General features: G+C 47.4%; 2 protein-coding genes and 1 long non-coding RNA gene across 3 annotated transcripts in view; all 3 read right to left on the minus strand.

The window, feature by feature from the left end:
• Window positions 1-22,934, minus strand: part of LOC102943481 (NACHT, LRR and PYD domains-containing protein 3) — a 509,145-nt gene that overhangs the window by 112,070 nt on the left and 374,141 nt on the right. The window lies entirely within an intron of this gene.
• The window catches only part of LOC122466304, a 67,389-nt gene that overhangs the window by 18,757 nt on the left and 25,698 nt on the right, over window positions 1-22,934 (minus strand). The window lies entirely within an intron of this gene.
• Window positions 5,069-22,810, minus strand: LOC119566358 (NACHT, LRR and PYD domains-containing protein 3-like). The gene is made up of 4 exons (XM_037899029.2): window positions 22,409-22,810; window positions 16,469-16,507; window positions 13,952-15,672; window positions 5,069-5,081 (listed from the first exon to the last, which is right to left on the minus strand). Exons 1-3 carry the CDS (start codon window positions 22,755-22,757, stop codon window positions 13,952-13,954), a joined length of 2,109 nt encoding a protein of 702 aa, XP_037754957.2. The 5' UTR covers window positions 22,758-22,810; the 3' UTR covers window positions 5,069-5,081.

Here is a 22,934-nt window from a genome sequence, read left to right on the forward strand (position 1 = left end):
CTGTTACTTTTTGACCACTTAAGTTCTACCTTTTATACTTAATAAAATCACTTTTGTTTATTAATAAACCCAGTGTAAGTAGTTGTTACCTGTGGGGGCAAACTGTTTGTGCATATCTCTCTTTCTTTGATAAAGAGGATGAACAATATGAATTTATATTGTATAAAATTTTATACAGTGTAAGGCAGATTTTTCTGGGGTTTAGATCCCTTTGGGGCTGGGTATCTGAGTGCTGGAGACAGGTATCTTGCTGTCCTATTTTCAGTTAAGGGGCATGGCCCAGACCCTGGGTCTCTGTTACAGCAGGCTAGCATGTCTGGCTCAACAAGACAGGGTACTGGGGGCCTAGGCTGGCAGGGAAAACAGGCTCAGTGGTAATTTCAGCACATCAGGTAACAGTTCCAAGGGGGTCTCTGTGACTGAACCCGTCACAGAGTGTCTCTGGCAGAAATCATATGAACAACCTGACTTCCTCCACTACAGATTTGTTCTCTCCTCTTTCAGTTCTGCCATCTTCCTATCTAAACAACTCTTCTTCTCCAACTTAATTGAATCCCATGCCTGTAATCCCAGCCAACTATTCATTGCCTTTGACTTCCTCTTCCCTCCCCCATACTGCACTTTCCTTGGCACAGGATGTCACTAAATTCTGATCCTTCGCCTTGCCCCACCTCGCACTGCCCTCCTACCACTCACCCCTCCTTCTCCTCAGCCACTGACACAGAAATTTCTTGTCTGCTTTTCTCCTCCAATCCCTCCAACCGTGGCAGTGACCCTGTGACAGGGTTTACCAACACCGCATTGGTTAGGCAAGGGTTAAAGAAGTGCTCTGGGCCCCTCACCTCTGCTGGGTATGCTCTCAGTGGAGGGCACATTGAAAAGGGAGTTTCTCAGCTCAGTCTGGGCTGACTAAGGAGGAGAGAAGTCAGGTGCAGCAGCCTCCTGCAGGGAAGCTGCCAGGGCTCCATGCTGACAGGACCGAGACACTGGAAGCCTATTGACTGGAAGCCCATTGAGCTGGGTGATGAGTCGCTGAGGCCAGCGGAAGAGACTCCGCAGATGGATCAGAGGGGAACACAGGAGAGACCCCAAGTCCAACTCACGATGACATAGGAAGGACTGGAACAAGGGTAGGAAGTGACTCGGGGAGCTCGTTTAGGGGCATCAGGCCTTGAGCCCTGTGCAAGGGCCCCTTTTTGGAAGGGCCCTAAGTCAGAACCTGGTGGAGTAGGGTGGGCCCATGTTCCCCTACCACCCACCCTTTGCCAATAGGCAACACTACCTTGAACTATAGCTGCTAGGCAAAACAGCCTTTGGACTCTACCAGAGGGTAACACTACCCTGAGCTATAGCTGCTAAGTGAGGTGGCCTATGGACTCTTGCCAGTGGGTGACTCTACCTGAAACTGTAACTGCCAAGGAAATTGACTCTTGGACTCTCACAGTTAGGCTTTACACTGTGGAGTATCACATTTAGGCAGTACTTCTGGCCCAGAACACACAGCCAACCGCCTCCGCCCCCACACACACACACTTGGTGGAGAATGCGGACATTGTCTGGGTCCTGTTAGAAAGGCGAGAGAGAGAGAGTTAAGGGGGCTAAGTGGCAAGGAAACCATGGACACAGGAAAGCTGCTGAAGTGGTTGTTGGAGAGCCAGCAGCAGCAGGTGGCCCAACGGCATCAGGGGCAGCTGCTACAACATGTTACAGCCCAACAGCAACAATAGAGGGCCCAGCAACAAGAACAGCTGCAACAGCTGATGCATGAGTTGGTGGCCTAGCGCCAGCTGCAGCAAGAATTTTTGATTCAACTGATGTCAGCACAACTACATCCGCAAGGGGAATCCAATGTCACCACGCCTGGGCTGGTGGGAGACAACCCCCCTGCCAGGCTGCCCATATCAGCGCACAAAACCAGGACCTGTGGATGACCCTTAGGCCTTCCTATCACCTTCAAATGGGTGGCCACCACCACATGCTGGCCACCAGAACACTGGGCTACCAAAGTGGTCTCCTATTTAACCAACCCCACACAAGCCACATATCAGATCCTAGACCCTACAGAGGTGCTGGACTATGCCAAGATAAAGGCTGCCACTTGGGCATCAGTCCAGAAATGTTCCAACAGAGGTTTCGTCAGGAGAAATCACCCCTGAGGTCCAACCCCATGTGCTGGCCCAATGTCTGGGTGAAGCACTACAGGCCATTGACCCTGTCCGAAGTGGTGATGCTCATCGAGGATTGCATGACTTACAAGGACCTGGCCCCTTTGGCCCCAAGTCAGGAAGCCGTGGGAGTAAGGAACCGAATACCAGCAGAGGTCAGGTGAGGTGAGAAGAACAGGGACCACTGACCTGACCACTCTGAAAGAGATACACTCAGCCACAGGGAAGAACATGAGTATCGATACGCTACACAGGGAAGATGAAAAACCCTGGAGAGAAGGAGACACACCATCCTAGAAAGGAGCACGCTGGCAGGGGTCCCAAAGGGCCAATGCTTTGAGGGAGGGGCTTTTCACGTTGGAGTGCCCCTTTATGGATTGTAGCTATATAAAGGCATGGGCCACAGGCCCACAAAGCTCAGAAGAAGGACACGCCCAATCTACTGCTCCAGTGTGGGTCAACGGCACCCAGATAATGGGCCTGGTGGATTCCGGGTGCAGCCAAACTCTTGTCCGGACCAGCCTGGTGGAATCCCCTGACACAGCACAGGCCCATATCTACCATCTGTGCATCCATGGGGATGGACAGTCCTACTCAGAAACCAAGGTACAGCTTAAAGTAAAAGGCCATGAGGAAACCTGCCAGGTCAGCCTAGTGACTACCCTTGCCTATCCTGTAATCCTGGGATGGGACTAGAGGTGGTTTCCTGAAACAATGGAGATCCTGAAGCAATGGAGCAGCAACCACCCCACAGAAACAAACCCAGGCCCAAAAGTGAGGGGTTTCATGGTCCCAAAGGAGATGGAGGACTCAGATGAGAGTCCCTCAGACCAGGCAGAGCCAGCAGTGTCATGCCCCACAGATGTGGAGGCATTGGAAAAGACAGGCCAAGAATGCTTGATGAACAGTGAGGACTTTTTGTGGGAGCAGAGAGAAGACCAGACCCTAAGTCCTGCCTGGGACCAGATAGTTACTCCTGACAGGGAGGGGACTGGGGACCTCAGACATCACAGGGACCTACCTTTGAAATCCACAACAAGAGACTGTACCAGTAACAAAAGACCCGCAAACCCAGAAGATGCTGCAGCAGCTGTTAGTTCCCAAGATGTTCCAGCAGGGGCTATTACTCCTGGCCCACTTGGTGCCATGTGCCAGACACTTGGGTAGAGACAAGACACTGCAAAAGGTAGCCCACAGTTTTGTTTTTTTTTGGCCAGGCATCCAAATGTTTCTGTGCGATTTCTGTGCCTCAAGCCCTGGGTGCCAGCTGAAAGGGCCCAATGGGATGCCCAAGGCACCCCGATCCCAATTCCCACAAAGGGAATACCGTCTGAGTGGGTAGGAATGCACCTGGTAGGACCCCTGAAGAAGAGTGGGTCTAGGTTCTGGTATATACTGGTGATTGCAGACTATGCCACCCAGTATCCTGAGGCCATTCCATTGTGCACAACGAAGGCACCCGCCACAGTGGGCAAGCTAATGAAGGTCTTCACCAGGATTGGAATCCCGAAGAAAATCCTGATGGAAGGAAAGTCCAACTTCTCGTCTCAGTTGAAGAAAGTGTTGTAGATTACTGAAAATCCAGGTCCTCAAGACATCAGTCTACCATCCACAGACTGACAGGCTGGTGGAATGGTTCAATGGCAGCCTGAAATCCACAGTAAGGAAATTCATTGACACCAACCCACAACACGGGGATAGGCTACTACCAGTGTTGTTAATTCACCATAGGCTAGGTACCCCAAGCCTCTACGGGATTTCCCCATTTTGAGCCCTTGTACGGGTGGCAGCCCAGGGGATTCTAGATCTCCTATGGGAAACTTGGGAGAAGCAAGAGTCCTGGGTCATAGGCTCAGTACCGTATATACTGCAACTGCTGGAACAACTCAAGACACTGGGCGGGGTGGTGGTGAGGGGGTTCACCAGGGAGAATCTACTGAGAGCCCAACAAACCCAAGAACACCTGTACAATTGGGAACCCAACTGCAGATGTTTGAGCCAGATGACCAAGTATTACTGTTACTGGTGGCAAGAGCCGTTTGAGGTGGTCCAGAGGGTAGGGCTCATGAACTACAAAATCCACCTGCCAAGGCAATGGAAGGAGATGCAAATTTAAAGTTTGTTGATATCCCTAGCACCAGAACTGGTACCTCAAGCATTGGCTCTACCAGACCCAACCTCTGTCCCAGTGGGCCTGGATCTCAGCCTGGAACAACAAGCCCAACTGAGTCAACGGTCCTGGGCCTTCCCTGCGATAGTCTCAACATGACCAGAGAGGATGAGCCTGACTCACTATCACATCACCAATACACTCTGGGACAGAAGGTACAGGACCGCCATCGCCCCTTGCCAAAGAAACTTAAGGCAATTCTAGTCCTGGGGGCTGTCAAAGAATCCCATAGTGAGTGGGAAGTGAGCCCCATCATCCTAATACCAAAAACAGATGGCTCAATGAGGTTTTGCATCGACTTCAGGAAAGTTAATGCTCTATTTCACTTTGACACCTACCATTAGGTGATGTTGCCAGCCCAGAGAACACAGCCAGCCCCTCAACAGACCCCATCCCATCCCGTCTCTTGAGCTCCCTCCCTCTCATCCACTCCCTCTTATTTTTAACTTCTCACTCTCCTCTGGCTCTTTGCCCTCACAATACAAGAATGCTTTAGTCTCTCTCTTCTTCAGAATCCCACCCTTGCCCCACTTGCCCCTCCATCTACTGCCCCATCTCCATTCTCTCTCTAAACTCATTGAATTTGTTGTCTACAATTGCTGTCTGGAAATACTCTCCCCAATTCCATCCTAGACCCTCTTCAATCCAGCTTCCATCCCTTGCACTCCCCAGAAATCACTTTTGATAAAGTCTCTAATGACCTCTTCCTGGCCAAAGCTCAGAACCAGTACTCCATGCTCATCTGCCTGGGCCTGTTGGCCACCTTTGAAATCATCAATCATGCTCTTCTTGAAATATTGCCCTCCATTGGCTTTCATGATTCAGTCCTCTCCTGTTTCTACCCTGCCTCTCTAATGGTTCCTTCAGTGCTTTGTTTGGAAGAGCCTCCTCATCCCCCTCTAACTTTCTGTGAGTGTTCCACAGGGACCCATCCTTGATTCCTCCTCTTCTCCCTCCACAACTTGTCTCTAGGCAATCTTATTTGTAAACACAAACTCAACTACCATCTCTATACTGATGACTCACAGATCTACCTTTCTGCTATGGGCCTTTCTTTTACTGTTCAAACTAAAATCTCAACCTGTCTCTGACCTTCCCTTGTGGATGTCTCGCTGTCAGTTTAAACTCAACATAGCCAAAACAGATTCCTGAATCTTCCCATCAAGCCTTCCTCCTCCTTTTTTCTCAGTCACTGTGAACAGCACCATTGTCTTCTTTGTCACTCAGGCCCATAACCTCGGTGGTCATCTTTGACTCAGCCTTCTCTATAAATCTTCACATCCAGGATGCATCTGACTTCTGCCAATTCTTCCTGAATAACAGCTCTAAGATTACATGGCAAAAAAGTTGTTAACCAGAGTTAAGGTTGCTCAGCGATGACTTGTGCTCTTCTAGAACATTGAAGTCAGTAAAACTCAAGCTTGTGTAAACCAGGAAATGCATAGTGAAGGTACACATCCACACAACCATAAATCTTACCTTCTCTGAGGCTGGCAATAGCCACTAGGAATTATCTCCATGCACTCCAGCTGCATTCACTTGTTAGATTGGGTGTAGCTGTATTGAATTATGATGGAGATAGTTAGTGCAGGTTGAAAGAGCTGTGACTGTGATATGAGGTGATCTGTGAGGCTCTGGCCTTCTAGGTGGGTGGGGGTGAGCCTCTCTTCCTGACCCCTGTGTGAGTAACCAAAGGAAACAGGTGAATATGAACCTTGGGAGATCCAGTATGCCTCATTTCAGTTTTGTGTTGTGTAGGCTATTTCACTAGCAGGGCACAGGGGTCTTCTTACCATGGGGATAATCACTAGTTAGGTAGCAGATGAGTATGTTCTGTAGGTTTAATGAAAGGTAAGTGAAAGTACAGTGTTTGATGGTATTGGGTGCATAAGGGTGATGTTGTAAAACAGACTTGAAGATGTAAAAGTTAGTAACTGTGGTGTTTCTGTGAAGTAAGCTCATGTATAAGAGGGAAGGTGTAGGGAGCTCCTGTTCAGTACAGAGCAAAGGCAGAGTGTGAGCATGTGTTACGGATTTATGGGGCAGGGCTCAAAGAGGATACACATAAGTTTGCATGAGCATGTACCTTAACTGCATTTCCTGGGTATTCACAAGTTTGAGATTTGCTGAACCTAATGTTCTGGAAAGGCAAAGATACCACCGGGCAGCCTTAACTCTGGGTTAACAATGTTTTTTCCCATTTAATTTTCTAGTTTTTTTTTAACAGAATAGAAATGTTGTTAATGGTCATTTAAGTAGCTTAATTATCTTAGGTGTGCAGTGCAGATGTTCCTGTGCACAGGTAACAAATAACGTCTAGCTCTTACATAGCACTTTTTATCAGTAGATCTCAAGGAGGCAAATGCCATTATTCTACTTGTAGAGAATGAGAAACTGAGGCACGGAGAGGTGAAGTGACTTGGGTTAAAGTCACCCAGCAGGAAGGTGGTAAATGTGGGAATAGAGCCCAGGCCTGGATGAGAGCAATATGTCTGAAGCGTAATCTGGCTAAGACTGAGGTAATGCTCAGACTGGGAGAAGCAACTCGATGATATGATGAGGCAGATATCTCACCCTTTGATTGCAAACATGAAACGTTAAATCTGGGAATGTACTGGATCTTCAGCTGCCACCGAAAGATCAGATGGCAATAATGTACAAGAATGCTTTTTACCAGCTGCAACTGCAAGGAGATTGTATCCATTTCAGTCGGATGTGGACCTCACAACCGTAATCCATGCCTTTCTCACCCCAGAACTGGATTACTGCAGTGTGCTTTATTTGAGGCTACACCTTACGTCAATCCAGAAACTTAGGTTAGTGCACAATGCAGTAGTCTGCCTCTTAAGTAGTGCTTCCCAGGGGCAGCACATGTCACTGGGTTCTCCACCATTTCCATTGGTTACCTACTGGTTTCCAATTTGAATTTGAGGAGCTAGTTTTGGTTATAAACACCAAAGGCTATGTTTACACTGCAACTGGGAGTTGTGTTTCCCAGCCCTGGCAGACAGACTTGTACTAGCTCTGCTCAAGCTAGTGTGCTAAAAATAGCAGTGTGGACATTGCAGCATGAGCGGTGGCTTAAGCTAGCCACCTGTGTTTGCACCCAGGGGGTCAGGCCGGCTTGAACTTGGGTGGCTAGCCTGACCAGTTGCCCATGCTGAAACATCCACACTCCGAAGTTCCTGATCCTCTGCTCTATCCCTGACTCTGGCTTCGACCCTTGGCTTGATGCCTGATTCTGATTCCAGTTTGACCCCTGGCTCATCCCCTGACTCTGATTCCAGCTTTAACCCTTGGCTTAACTTTTGATTCTGACTCCACCTTTGACCCTTGGCTTGACTCCTCACTCCATCTCCATGTCCAACCCTGGCTCCTGACTTCAACCATTAGGCATGACCACCCATGTCCTTGTCCTTATAGCTTGCTCACACCACTGGAACTCCTCTGGGTGGGCCCAGCATACGATGGACCCAGCAGAGTCCCCTGTACCTCAGAGGGCATCAGCCCTGCACAAGCAGGTGATCCACCTCTAGGCGGACAACTGAGTATTGCAGGCACAAAAGGTGCAGCCGGCTGCTGAGAATCAGGCGTTGCTAGAGTAAGACCATAAACTCCACACAGAGAATGCTGTGCTCTGGGCCCGTCCATCTGCACTGTCACCTGAGCTTGGTCCTACTATCCCACTGCCCAAACACTTTGATGGGAGCAGCCCCAAGTTCTGAGCCTTCATGAATCAATGCTGTCTCTTGTTCTTGCTTCTGCCACAGACATACGCTTCTGACCAGGCCAAGGTAGGCCTGGTAATCATCCTGCTGACTGGGCAGGCATTAGATGGGCTTCTCCCCCACTGAAACCCTGAAATCTGGTGCTATCCAATTCGGATGCCTTCCAGTAAGCTTTATTTGTAAGTCCACCTGACCTGTTGGAGATCCACCCTCTTTGTTTTAAAAAAAAAAAAAGAAAAGAAAAGAAAAAAATGGAAGCCTACAACTATGTGTGGACTATTGGGCCCTGAATCAGGTCACCATTAGAAACGGATACCCATTACCACTAATCCCCAAGCTAATGGACCACGTGAGCACCGCTTGAGTATACACAAAGCTAGATTTCCAGGGGATGTACAACCTAGTATGTGTTAGAGCTGGGGATGAATGGAAGACTGTCTTTCCAACTCATTATGGTCGCTTCAAATATCTCGTGATGCTCTTTGATTTGACAAAGGCATCCACAATGTTCCAACATTTTATTACTGACATACTTTGGGACATATTGGATCAATATATGGTAGAACACTTGGATAACACTTATTTTTTCGGACAACACCAAACAACACACCATGCACGTCTGTTCCATCCTGAAGAGACTGCGCTAACATGGCCTCTATGCTAAGCTAGAAAAGCGTGCCTTGGATCAGTCCTCCATAGAAATCTTTAGGTTCATCCTACATCTCACTGGTATTAAAATGGACCTGTGCAAGGTAAAGGGAGGCCTCAAGTGGAACGTTCCATGATGCTGCTGTGAACTACAACATTTCCTGTGGTTTGCAAGCTTCTATTGGCTGTTCATCCTGATCACCCGTCTTATTGTCCTGCACTAAAAAAAAACACCAGGTTCCTCTGGTTTCCCGAGGCCCAACAGGCCTTTGAGGAAGTAAAACTCATGTTTACCACCACTCCCATATTGGTCCGCCCGGACACCACCAAACCTTCATAATTGAAGTGGATGCTTCCAAATTGGCAATTGCAGTGGTGGTAACCCAAAAGCACAGTCCTCAACAATTGCTACATCCATGTGCCTTTTCCTCCAGGAAATTCTCACCCACAGAGCAAAATTACAACATTTCAGACAAAGAATTCATGGCAAATAAGATTGCCTTTGAAGAGTGGCATCCCTATCTGTAAGGGGCCTGATACCCCATTCAGGCATACACCATCATAAGAACCTAGAATATCTGCATAGGTCCAAAGTCCTCAATCAATGACAATATAGGTAGGCCTCATTCTTTCTGTGCTTTGATTTCCTAATCTCCTATCATCCAGGAACTAAAAATAGCATGGCTGATGCTCTGTCCCAAAAGGGAGAATATTATGCTGACCTGAAGGACTCAAACCCTAAAATCTCCTGCATCCTTAAACCTCATAACTTTCTGGGCATGGCTTCCCACCAAGACCTGCTCACCCTCATACAGCCCATGGGATCCCTCCTGATGAGCAGGAGCCATAAGTAAGGAACTCCACAAAGTCCAAGACAGGGTAGCTAAATGAAGGGGCATATACATGCTCCCCGCCGCCTCCAAGGACTACAACTCTACAAGTATGTCATAACTCCCCACTGGCAGGATATTTTGGTCACTTTAAAACTGTGTGCCCAGTCTCTTGTCTCTTCTGGTATCCCTGTATGCAGGCCAGAGCACAGGCCTATGGGTCTCTTGAAATGCATGGGCCCACTCCAAGGTACTGCACAATAAACGCTTCAGACTCATTCAACCCCTCAAGACTCCATCCAGCCTCTGGACAGTTCTCCTGTATTTTTGTAGTAGAATCACTGAGTCCAGTGGGTTCATGACCATTCTGACAGTAATGGACCACCTCACAAAGATGGCACTCTTCATCATCTGCCCTGGGCCAACCTCCTCCTCCACTTGCCTGGCTCTGGGTGGATAAAACTGTCTACCTTCATGTCTTCCTGGAGCACATCAACCCTGACCGCAGTGTGTAATTTATCTCCCACACCGGTGAGGAGCTCTCTGGATTCCGAGCATCTGCTTCTCTCTCTCCTTCACCTACCATTCCCAGACAAAAGATCAAATGGAAAGAACTAACCAGATCCTGGAACAGTATCTTCAATGCTACACAAAATTCCACCGGAACAACTGGCCCTTGCTGCTACCTCAGGCAGAGTTCACGTACAATTATGCAGAACATACCTCTATAAGGCAAAACCCCTTTTTTCTTGGGCTATGGGTTTTATCCTGGGTTCTACCCGAGCTATTCACAGCTTCCTACAACCCAGCAGCCCTTGACTGGATACAACAGCAATGCCAAACCCAAGATGACCTAAAGTTCACCTGGAGAATGCCAAGGAGAGCTACAAACATTATGCTGACTGTCAATGACTGGAGGAGCCCCTCTTTTGGTAGGCCAGAGGGTATAGTTCTCAACAAAATACCCACACATGGACAGGCCATCTCCTAATTGGACTACCAGTTCCTTGGCCCCACCAAGTTCCCTGGCAAATAAACGCAGTCATCTTTCAAGTTGACTTAACCGGTTCCCTCCGAATACACCTGGTTTTACATATACTTCTGGCAACTGGTGCAGGGTGTTCACACCACTGACCTGGTAAACACCTTCCACAGAAACCACACTGGAAAACTCAGACCACTACTGCCTGGGGCGGGGCACACTAGGGGCATGAGTGATCTGATGGTCATGGTTCCCAAACCCTACCCTGTGGTTCCCAAGCAGTGTTCAGACCATGGCCCCCACACAGCAGATCACCAGAATCAGTGGAGAAGGGAGCTAGAGGAGCTAGCCCTCTTGTAGGCCAGCCACTGGAGGAGGTCTTGACAAACAATTTCACAGAGGGTTACTCAAGTATTTACTAATCAGCAGTAGAATATTGTTGATCAGGAATCCTGGATTCTATCCCTCACTCAGGGTGAGGAATGTGGTTTATCGTGGTTAGAGATAGGATAAGCAAAACTGGTGTAGCGAACATGAGAGGCAGTATGCTTCAGTGGATAAATTGGGGTTTATGATGTTAGAGAGCTGGGGTCTGTCCCGGCATAAACCCTGCATAATCTCTCTGCCAGTTTCTTCAAACAATGGGGTGCGTTCAGCAGGTCTTTGGGAACTGCCTTCTAAGGTTGGGGCTCATGGTTTGGTCAATGAAAAGGGTAATGAATTGCATGAGAATATACTATAAGCAGCACTTAGAGGTGAGGTTTGAACTCCTGGGATCCTGTTTCCCAGGCTTAGGAAGTTTGCCCCATACTATAGTGGCACTTGGTGAGAAAATCCTTCAAACTGAGTGTTGGCATCTGGGCAGTGACAGATACATTGACACTTTTGTCTTGGTGCACAGATTTACTGTTAAGATTAAAATGTTATAAAATGCTCCACAGACAAACAGTACCTATGTATAACTGATATGAGCTGCCCAAAAACATTGTTAATGCAGAGTTAAGGTTGCCCAGCTCTGCCTTGTACCATTGCAGAATGTGGAGAGTGGCTTAACTTAATCCTCTGTGTGTCAGGGTTTGCTCCACAGCAGCCCCATGGCCCGCCAGAGCACTCTGCACCCTGCCTCAGGGTCTCCAGTGATCAGCCACTGCCTCTTGTGAGGTCCTTTGCCATGGTGCTTTAGCCCTCTGGCTAAGGCACTTTTCAGTCCCTGTCTTCCGAGGTATTAAAGTCCCAAAAGAAGCAAATACCAAAAAACTCTTAATAGGGTCGCCCCACAAGTCTTCGGCAGGACCCTGCCCATTTATAGCCAGTCCTTTGGTCAATCCCCCAGTGCTCGGTCATCCCATCCATGGGAAGCTCGTCCAACTGGAAAGCTGCTGCTGCCTCAGCCTCCTGGATGTAACCAGGCTTCCCTCACAGAGGGAGAAGCAGGGCTCTGCTCTCCTTCTTGGACAGCACTCAGAGCTATGTTGTCTCCTTTTATCTGCCCGCTCCACACCTGACATCTGCTGCAGCTGTCGTAGGGTGGAGCTAACTAGTACCACAGGCTCTCATTAATCTCCTCCTTGCCAGCAAGGGGCCTACATGTCCTGTCACAATCCGAAAACTAGGAAATACAAAATTGAGCTACACATCAGGCTGCCTGCAAACACTCTGGTTTGCAAAAAGCCCCAGACCAATTGCATATGTGCAAATTACTGTCTCTGGCACATACCCAGGGTTCAAGCCACATGGGAGATCCAACATTTACCCTGAACAACTTAAATATTCCTTCCCCAAAGGGGAAGTGGATGCCAAACACTAGCTGAGTAGTCCGGTTAGGTTTGTGGTGGAGACTGAATTTTTCTATCAGATTGGAAGTGAATTGAACAAGAGGTTCCTGGATTAGGGCACTAAAAATAGAGATCTTCACCCTAGGTCAAAAAGTAATTTTTTTGCTACTCTCCAGTAAAAAACAACAAAAAGACGAAAGAAGTCAAAACAGTTGAGTGGATTCCCCTAGCTGGGATCTGGTGCACAGAACCAAAGTTATTATCATTGATTATTTGTAGTACAGTAGCCCCTAGAGGCCCCAGCCAGGATTAGAGTTCTAGTGTGCAAGGCACTGTATCTATACATTATAACAGACAGTGCTTACACAAAGATTATTATGTGCAGAGCTGATAGCAACTCCTGTTATTAGGATTGCTGGACATGTCCCTGTTTTCCAGTGCTTATAACTTTGCCAAATTTTAACCATTTGGGCTGAAATTTTCCATGCCTGGTGTTTCCATCAGGCTAAATAGTCTGAAAGTTTCTGCAAAAATGGTTCAGCCATTTCTGAGAATTAGGTTGTTTTATCCATGTTAAAATTTTTTTGTAACCTTTTCCCTCAGAAGTTCTAGCTTCCCCATGTTTTGGAGCAGGGACTTGAAATTTGGCAAGGGTGGGGGGTGGTCTTTGTGTCAGGGCCGTGCCTTTTGCTGTTCCCATGAAAATCCACCCAAATATAGTCAAATTATAAGCCTCTGAAAAATCTCCATTTGCACAAGCTCTGTAGAGACTTGTTAGAGCTTTGTAGCTAAATTTCTTCTGAGATTTTGTTGTTGCTGTTGTTTGTAATTGTGTCAATCACCCACAGTTCTCATCACCCCCCATACCTTCATCACAGCAGCTGTCCTCCTCTCCCTTCAGTGGCCTCATTTCCCCCTCCTTGTGTTCCCTCACCCCTCTACAGTTCCCACCTGTTCCACCGACTCCATCCAATCCTCCCTCACCTCCCACCAGCCCAGATAGATATAGGTCCCATATCCATAGCTGCCTCCTGACCTCTGATGATATCTGCCCTAACCAGGGCCCTCCCTCGATCCTCACCCTCTCTGTCTCCCTCCCCGCTACCAACCTTGGCCTCTCTGCAGCCATCCTTCCTAACCTCAGGCCCACCCCTCTCCTTTCCCACCCTCCCCTTCTATAGCTGCCTCCGGAACACCCATTCCATCTCTAAAAAGATCTCAGCCACCCACAATCTTTTCATATCTCATTCCTCCCAGCTCCACACTCTAGCACTCCATAGGGTTTTGCACTGGACTGTAAGTGTGATGAAGTTGGGGTACATATTGCTTTTGGTAGCTACTGGAGATGGAGATGAAAGCCAAATGGAGCACTGCAGCCTTACTGACAATGTTTACGCAACATGAAGGTAGAAATGAGTGCACAAGTCTTTCCCCTTAACTTCTTATTTCCATGCTTTTAAGGTTTGGGGGAGGATGGGGCATGGTCCTTCCCAGTCTTAAATGGCTGTCCCTAAATTGACTCAATTTTATGCTGGGTCATTTGGCCATTTGTGAGCTATGAAAACCCGGGGGGGGGAGGGGGGGATCAATGTTTAAAAAAGAAAAAAGATTAAAAAATAAATTACGCAGGCATTTTTAGAGCTTAGATAACACTCACCAACATGGCCGCTTGCTTGGTCCTGGGGAATCTTCATTCAGGTCTTCAGTTAGAAACGTACAGGTGTCTAGATCAACTGACTCCAGGTTACAGCAATTCTTTATACAGAATTGAAGAACAATTTGATCCATTTTGGTAAAGGTATAATCACTTAAGTTTAGCTCAGTGAAATGATTCATCGCACTCTGCACAAATTCTGTTTCTTGAATTTCATAGAAACAGTAAAAATACTCAAAATAGAAAATTGTTGTGCCATAAGAAAACTTATTATAGTTGAACAATGCCAGAGAGAGTTTTTCTTTAACCCATGTTACTAAATTATTTTTAATTTGGGGTGAAATTTTGCAACTAAGTTTTTTCTCCATCTCCTCCATTCTCTTTTTATTTAAGAGACCAAACAGGAATCGCACTGTTAACATTAAATGATTCCTAGGTTCTTCACACTTTTCAAACAATTTTTCCACAGGTTGTATAGCAGTTTCTGAATTTTCCACTGTTTCTTCTTTCTCCAATACATAAAACAAAGCTGCAAAAAACTCTTGAAAACTCAAGTGAATGAAGCTGTAAACACACTCCTTCCCAATGCCTTTCTGAAACATGTTCTCATTCAGGAAGAGGGAATCAGGTTTATCTAAGCCATGTTTCTTGACATCTTCTTCCTCAAATAGTATTTTCTGACTCCAGATTCCATCTGCAGCTAAGGAGCAAAGTCCCTTTAAGTTACCTTGTACCTGTTGATTTGAAGTGCTGATGTGACCCTCTATTAAACAGAAGAGATAGTTCATGTACACTCCAGTGATTGTATTGGAAATTTGTGCAAGATCTTCACCTTCTTCCATCTGTTGTTTCAGAACCTTGCAGATGATCCAACACACAAGGGGAACAAAGCACATGGTGAAGAGCATGTCATTCTCTTTTACAAAGCTAAAGGCTTTTGTTGCTTGTTCTTCATTCCGAAAGAACTTGCAGAAATATTCTTCTCTCTCATTTTCAGAAAATCCCAGGATCTCTGCATAACGTTCATCTTTCAAACACCGCCCAAGTTCCTCCAGGGCAACTGGTCTTGTAGTAATTATTAAGTAAGATTTCAGAAGCACTTTTTTCCTAAATAAACTGCTCAGTATGATTTTCACTGGCTGCTTTTTACAGGGATCAGAGCACTGACTACTTGTTAATTGATCAAAGGAAAATCTCAGTTCATCAAAACCATCAATTATGAACAGGAGTTTTTCTGGATTCATCAGAATCTCTTTAGCTGGTGCATTTTGATCAGGACAATTTTTTAAAATTAAATCTTCAACACTTCTCTGCTCTTTGAAAAAGTTAATGTCCCGACAATTTATGTAGAAAACATAATCAAACCTGCTCTGATACAGTTCTCCATTTGCCCAGTCCAACATGATCTTTTGTGCTGTCAGTGTTTTTCCAATCCCTGCAACTCCCTGCAGCACGACAATATGTGGTGACTGTCCATCTTCATCGGAGTCAAATAAATCGCCTACAGTGATAGGACTAGCGTGCTTAGTCATAATTTCTGCATGTCTCCATCCCAAGGCTATTATTTCATGTTCTCTCTGCTTTTTGTGATGATGTCCCTTTCCAAGGATCAGCTTTGTGTATCTCTCATTTAGCTTCACATTCTCACCAAGACGAGCGTTCATGTCTTTTATTGAGCTGTATTCGTTTTTTATATGTTCTCTGTACTTCCCTCTGTAAGCTGAGTTAGTGACAAGCAGCATTAGATATTACTGTAATGATACAATACAGCTATTTAAATAATAATACTGGTACTGTAAGTTTATAGTGCCCCTTGCATCATAAAGTGTCCCCATGTAAATTAACTCTGGGCCCAGTCCTTACTCACTTCAGTGGTCCCATTGAAATCAGTGATGTGAGAGATAAGTGTAGGCTCAGCCCTTCCGTGCATATATATAAGAATCACTTCATCAGTTACTGAAATGTAGCCACCTCTAGGGTGAAACCTGTCTGGTATTAACACTGCACAGTGGCACTTTGTAACAAAGTGGGGCATGAAGTGATGGAGAATGACATTGTATAACTGAAACAGTAATGGGAATTTAGGTGCAAAGAATATAACTAAATATAACCTAAAATTTGTCCAAGGCCCAGAGGTTTAAAAAAGTCCCATAGCACCTTCAGTGACAATAAATGTTGACCTCTAGTTATTTTGACTCATTTAAAAGATGGCGTCCCTAGCAGGATAGTGTCTTCCAGCATCATGGTGCTGCACTGGGTCAGTTCTGCCTCTAAGACAAGAGCTCCACCTCCTCACCAGCACCATGTTCTGCAGCCCCTGATTCTTTCCTGGAGATCTCCCCATGCATTTCCTCATCTTCCATCCAGCCCTGCGTAACCGATGTGATCTTTTAAGTAACATCTCAGAGTGCAGTCTCATTATTTCTACTAGTAAACCGAATGTCTGGCTGATCTAGCCTAATGCTGGTAATCACTGGTAATCATGCAATGCAATTCCTTATTGGAATGTCACATACCATTTGCTGATCTTTCACATGTTTGCTGAGGACCCAAAGCTGAAAGAGAAATTTCACATGAATGTTAGTGTAACAAAAATCACAGAGTATCACACAGTTCAGGACATTAGGACAAGTCATTCATTCAGGGTTCTCTGCAGTAATAAGCTCCCCAGTAAACCCACGATTGAGGCAGGCAAAGAGAATTTCTTTGGCGACACTAGTTCAGTGACTTGTTCAAAACATCCACCAGAAGCAATACTCTTTTTTTAAAAACCACTGGAGTAGCCACGTACAGTATGTCTACACAGCAATGTAAGCCTGGGCTCAGTCTAACCTCCCCTGTGTCCATGCACCAATTGTGCTAACCTAGGGTTCAGATCTAGGGTCCCAGGACCTTGCAGGCCTGGAGGGTTTGAGCCTGTGTTAAGCTGGGACCTAGGATCCAAGCCCTATTGCTTTCCTGTGTGCACGTAGCCCTGGCTTGACTTGGGTCCTGGAAGCCCTCTGGGTGTATCCCAGAGATCCAGGTGGCAGAGGAGCAGCACTGCAGGCAGCCAGCCCAGCAGCCGGAAGCTCCATTACTGCCTGGCCAAACACGATCCCTGCTCCTCTCCCAGTGGCAGCAGCTCCTGCTCTGGCTCCTCCTAGCTGCTGCACAGAGCTTCCCCGAACCAAGGGGCAAAGCTGCCAGGCAGGAGGCAGCTTCCAGCCACTGGGATGTTGGGAGTCTTCCCTCTCCTGACCATGCTGAGCCAGGAGCCCTGCTGCTCCCCCTCCCTGCAGGGCAGCTGCCTGGTCCCTACTCTACTCTCTGGCCCTTGCCCCTAGCCCCTCTGGGGCTGCATGTGCAGGGGTGCCTGGGCTGCATGCACTGTCAGGGGACTGAGTGGGAGTCAGCCCCCAAAATTCCCCCACTGCCTCCCTCAGTGGTGGCAGCTCCAGCTCCCCCTTGCTTGCAGGGCAGTCGCTTGTTCCCACTGTGCTCTCTGGCCCTTGCTCTCTAGCCCTCAGGGGCTGCGTTTGCAGGGGTGCCCCAGCTGTGGCACTGTCAGGATGGTAAGTGGGAACCAGCCACAAACCTTCCCGCAGCCTCCTTGTAATGGCCTGGCACTGACCTCTCACGAGTGCCCCTTCTGGTCGGGTGCTTCTTCAGTCTTTAAATAGCTCCAGTCCTGGTATCAGGCTGTAGCCCCAGGGCTTCTCCCTGGCAGCAATAGATACGTCCTCTCTGGGCCCTTCTGGCCCCAGCTCTTCAGCCAGGCCACTACATAGTTCAGATCCCCTTCTTGGGAGTTGTGGCTGTCCAATTATAGGCCACTTTCCCAGTGGCCTATGGGGGGCACCCAAGTCTGCCCATTACTCCAAGTCCCAGCTTAGCGACCCTAAGAATAGCAGCCACATGCCACTGTGTCCCTTTAACTAAGCTGCTTTCAGTTCCCTAGGTCACTTCCCCACAGCCCCAGCCTTCACCAGTGCTTCACCCTTAGCTCAGGGCTCTTCTATGTTCAGGGCCAGCAGCCAGCCAGGAGCTCTCTCGCTCCCCCAGTCCCAGCTGGCACTGATCTGTCCATGGTGCTGCAGTTCCCTTTGGCCAGTCCTCTGGCTCCAGCAAGGAACTGCCGGTCTCTGGCTTTGCAGGTCCTTTTTAGATGGCCTTCCTGTGCCTTGATTGGCTGTGTCCCCTGAAGCCACTCTAGGCTGCTTGGAGGACTCCTCTACTACTCCTTTCCTGGGACAAGAGTGGCAGGATCCTGAGGCCTCCAGCAGGGGCCCTTTGGGCCCAGTGCACCCCATCACACTCCTATGGTGGTGGCGGCGGCTTTGGCTCCAGCTCTTCCTTGCTGCTGTGCAGAGTTTGCCAGGAACAAAGCTGAGAGGTGGGAGATGGCTCCCAGCTGCCAGGATGTTCGGCTTTCTGCCTCCTCTGGCTGTGCTGAGCTGGGAACTCTGCTGCTCCCCTTCCCTGCAGGGCAGCCACTTGGTCCCACTCTACTCTCTGACCCTTGCTCTCAGGCCCCTCCTGCCCTCCCTGGGGCTGCATGTGTAGAGATGCCTGGGCAGCGTGCACTGTGAGGGCAATGAGTGGGAGCAGTCCCAAAACTTCTCCACAAACTCCAGGGATCCTTTATCTCTGCCTCCCGGGGTGCGATGAGGGCAGGGATAAGGGATCCTTGTGCGGGGGTGGAGCACACTGCACCCCAAGCCCTTGGGAAACACTGCAGCACTCCATAGCTGGCAGCAGCCAGCCTGGGGTGGGGATGTATTTTTCCTCTGAAACCGTCATTTTATGTCAAACTTCAAAACAGACAAAAATACATAAACAGCTTCATTGAACAGCCCATTTTAAAAATTAAGAATTGCGAAGTTTCATTTAATATTTTGACAGCCCTGGAGACTGACGTCCTAATTACCAGAACAGGAGCACAGGGGCATTTTCCTACCAATGTGACTCAGCCTAGAGATAGAGAGCCCAACTCTCAGATAAGATGGTAGCTCAATATAAAACCTTCACATACTGCAGTCATTCTACTGAGACAGCCACCAGAGGTGCTAATTTTGCAGTTTACGTACTCCTGTCTCATTATGGGCAGCTGAATCCTTGACTTTAGCAAAGCTTTTGATACAGTCTCCCACACTATTCTTGCCAGCAAGTTAAAGTAGTTTTGGCTGGATGAATGGACTATAAGGAGGATAGAAAGCTGGATAGATCGTCGGGCTCAACGGGTAGTGATAAATGGCTCCATGTTTATTTGGCAGCTGGTATCAAGTGGAGTGCCCCAAGGGTCAGTCCTGGGGCCGGTTTTGTTCAATATCTTCATTAATGATCTGGAAGATGGCGTGGATTGCACCCTCAGCAAGTTTGCAGATGACACTAAACTGGGAGGAGAGGTAGATACGCTGGAGGGTAGGGATAGGATACAGAGGGACCTAGACAAATTGGAGAATTAGGCCAAAAGAAATCTGATGAGGCTCAACAAGGACAAGTGCAGAGTCCTGCACACAGGATGGAAGAAGCCCATGCACCGCTACAGACTAGGGACCGAGCGGTTAGGCAGCAGTTCTGCAGAAAAGGACCTAGGGGTTAGAGTGGACGAGAAGCTGGATATGAGTCAACAGTGTGCCCTTGTTGCCAAGAAGGAAAACGGCATTATGGGCTGTATAAGTAGGAGCATTTCCAGCAGATCGATGGACATGATCGTTCCGCTTTATTCGGCATTGGTGAGGCCTCATCCGGAGTCCTGTGTCCAGCTTTGGGCCCCACACTACAAGAAGGATGTGGAAAAATTGGAAAGAGTCCGGTGGAGGGGAACAAAAATGTTTAGGGGGCTTGAGCACATGATTTATGAGGAGAGGCTGAGGGAACTGGGATTATTTAGTCTGCAGAAGAGAACAATGAGGGGGGATTTGATAGCTGCGTTCAACTACCTGAAAGGGAGTTCCAAAGAGGATGGATCTAGACCGTTCTCAGTGGTAGCAAATGACAGGACAAGAAGCAATGGTCTCAAGTTGCAGTGGGGGAATTTTAGGTTGGATATTGGGAAAAACATTTTCACTAGGAGGTGGTGAAGCACTGGAATGGGTTCCCTAGGGAGGTGGTGGAATCTTCTTCCTTTGAGGTTTTTAAGGTCAGGCTTGACAAAGCCCTGGCTGGGATGATTTATTTGGGGTTGGTTCTGCTTTGAGCAGGGGGTTGGACTAGATGACCTCCTGAGGTCCCTTCCAACCCTGATATTCTATGATTCTTTGAATCCCATCAACAGCACTGTCACAGTTAAGAAACAGGGTGGGCATGAGATTTTTCCCACAGTGGAAAGTATTGATAGAGCTAGAGTGTTGACACTGGGATGGGGGATATTAGGCGCTCTGGGATAGGGTTGCTTTGACTCAGGTCTGTGCACTGCAGTGTGGAACCTAGAGCCCTAGGTTCAAGCACAGGTCAGAAAATCCTTAACATAGGGTTAAAATGAAGTGTAGATGCTCACACCCAGGGTTCCTTGACATGGGTCAGCTGACTCAAGTCCCACTAACCCTAGACTTGCATTTCTGTGTAGACATAGCCATAGTGTCTTTCTTAATGAGCACCGAGATCTGCTAATGAAAAGCCCTATATGAGAGCTGGGTATTATTATAAAAAAAAAAAACAAGCTGAAAGGGTTGGAAGCAAACCATCAAAGAACAAAACAAAAAAATTTTAACAAAGTGTTCTTTAAAAAAAAAACTTTGAAATTTCAGTACAGCTGCATTTAGTCATCCCCGGTTGTGGCAGGGAATCTCACTGTGAGCCCAGATAAGTGGTGTGGAAGCTTTCTTAGCCATATAATTAAAGGGGCAGATGTTTTGAAGATATCTTTTCTCGCAACTGTAAACCAGAATTTTGAGTTGAACAAAAAACACTTTAAAACACTCAAGCCTTCTTTATATATAATAAAGCAGGACAGAATTTTTTTTTAAACAAACCTCCCCCCCGCACAGATAAGCAGCTCAAGAGGGTAAACGTATTATGATACTTCCCAAAACTTATTTTCCGGCTGTCACACAGCATGAGGAATTTAATCCCCAAATAATATTTTTATAGAACTTTTAAATACCTGAAAACAGGGAGCCTGATTCTTCACTGCTCTGCACCTTGTGTAGCCATCTATACCTGTGCAAAGCGCATCACATCATCAACCTTGATATGGCTCATTTGTACCTCTTTGATGGAAGCAGAAGGGCCATAGAGCCATTGTAAGCAGCCTCCTGGGGATATGCACTGTGAGGGGGAATCCTTTGGGAGAGGGACAGGGAAGGCCTATGTAACCAGCAGCACCCCACTGCACCTTGTAGACAGCATCATAGGAGCTGTGTTGGAGGCATGGCTGGGGAAAGAGTGTGTGCTTTGTCAGCTGCCTGAATGGACCCTGATGGCTCCACTGCCAGAATGGGCTATTGTAAAACCACCTTCGTCTTATCACCGTCAGCTGCACTGGGTGCTGCTCTAGCACAGCTGAGGATTGAGCCCAGTGAGTGCAAAGGGTCTTGCAAAAAGCTCCCAATTTAGAAATCTCCACTCAGTTTGTATTGAATGTAGCATTGGATTTCCACGGACTACCCATTTTACACAGAGATTAATGACAAAGCAAAGTATAAAGCAGTTTAGAATCAGGCCCATTAGTGTGCTCCCAACAACACATCATCCTGGAATGTTGTGTGGCTAACACAATACTATTATTGCTGGATGCAGCCTGAGGCCTTAGGAACTGCAGCTCTCTAGGTTTGCTGACTACTTAACTCAGTTAGAGAAATAAAATACCCTCTCCCCCCATCTCAAACATAAAAAGACAAAAAAAAAAAATTGTTGGTTGTTTGTATTGCACTGAATGTGTGTCTTTAATTTAAAATAGCCTTTAAGATAAAGTTCCTGCCTGGAACCCCAGAAAAGTTTCATGGGGTCAGTCAGCTGTTTGGGGAAACACACTGAGCCAGCCTCTCTGCTGTGATCAGTTTTAGTTATAGAACCTTGATTCTCTGTCCCAGCCCTAGCACAGGCTAGAGCAGCCTGGGGGTTGTTCTAACTTATGCCAGCTGCCTCTGGTCCCCAAAGAATGGTGCTGCAGCTGGGGATGCACTCCAGTGACCACTCCTCCCCACCTCTCTCTGTCCATGGCACTCTGCACAGCTCTGTTGGCTCTACAACCCATAAAGGACTCCCCCACACTGGGGTTTTCCTCAGATGGAGAGTTACAGGCTGCCTCTCTTCCCCTTCTTCCAGCTGAGTAGTAAAAAGGGAGTGGAGCAGGCGAGAGAATCTAGGCCCTTCTGGGCATCGCTGCTCTGAGTCCCCCTGGTTCCCTGCTAAGATTCAGAACTTGTCATTCCTGCCATCACCCTGTTTCTCCTTCTGCTCCTGCTGCTGCTGCCCTGGAGCAGATTCTTGGAGCAGATTCCCACGTTTTACAGTAACTTTAGGTTTCTTACCTTTCTCTCTTTCGTCTCCAAGTTTAGCAGCAGAATCTCTGAGATTGATCTGAGTGAAAACGTCTATGGTTACATCTACTGCAGCATCTTCACCATAGAATTCCATCAGGAGATTCTTAGTTTGTATTCTGTCGGCATTCTCCAGCCGACCTCGGGGGATGTTATCTTTCCCCTCAAAGTCAGAGTGTGCTAGTTTGTCTTTAAACCTTTCAAAGTTTTCCTGAGGAAGGTTGTCAAGGGTACTTAAAAGCAGGTCACTGATTTTCGGTTTTTGGTTTTTCGTCTTTGAAAACTCGTGGCGATCCGGGGAGGTCCCGGACGATCGGAAAAAGGCTAATATAATGCCCATATTTAAAATGGGGAACAAGGAGAACCCAGGGAACTACAGACTGGTCAGCGTCACTTCAGTACCCAGCAAAATCATGCAGCAGGTCCTCAAGGAATCCATTTTTGAAGCACTTGGAGGAGAGGAAGGTGATCAGGAACAGTCAACGTGGATTCACCAAGCGCAAGTCATGCCTGACCA

This window comes from Chelonia mydas, chromosome 6 (assembly GCF_015237465.2).
Source record: "Chelonia mydas isolate rCheMyd1 chromosome 6, rCheMyd1.pri.v2, whole genome shotgun sequence".
NCBI classification, from domain to species: Eukaryota; Metazoa; Chordata; order Testudines; family Cheloniidae; genus Chelonia; species Chelonia mydas.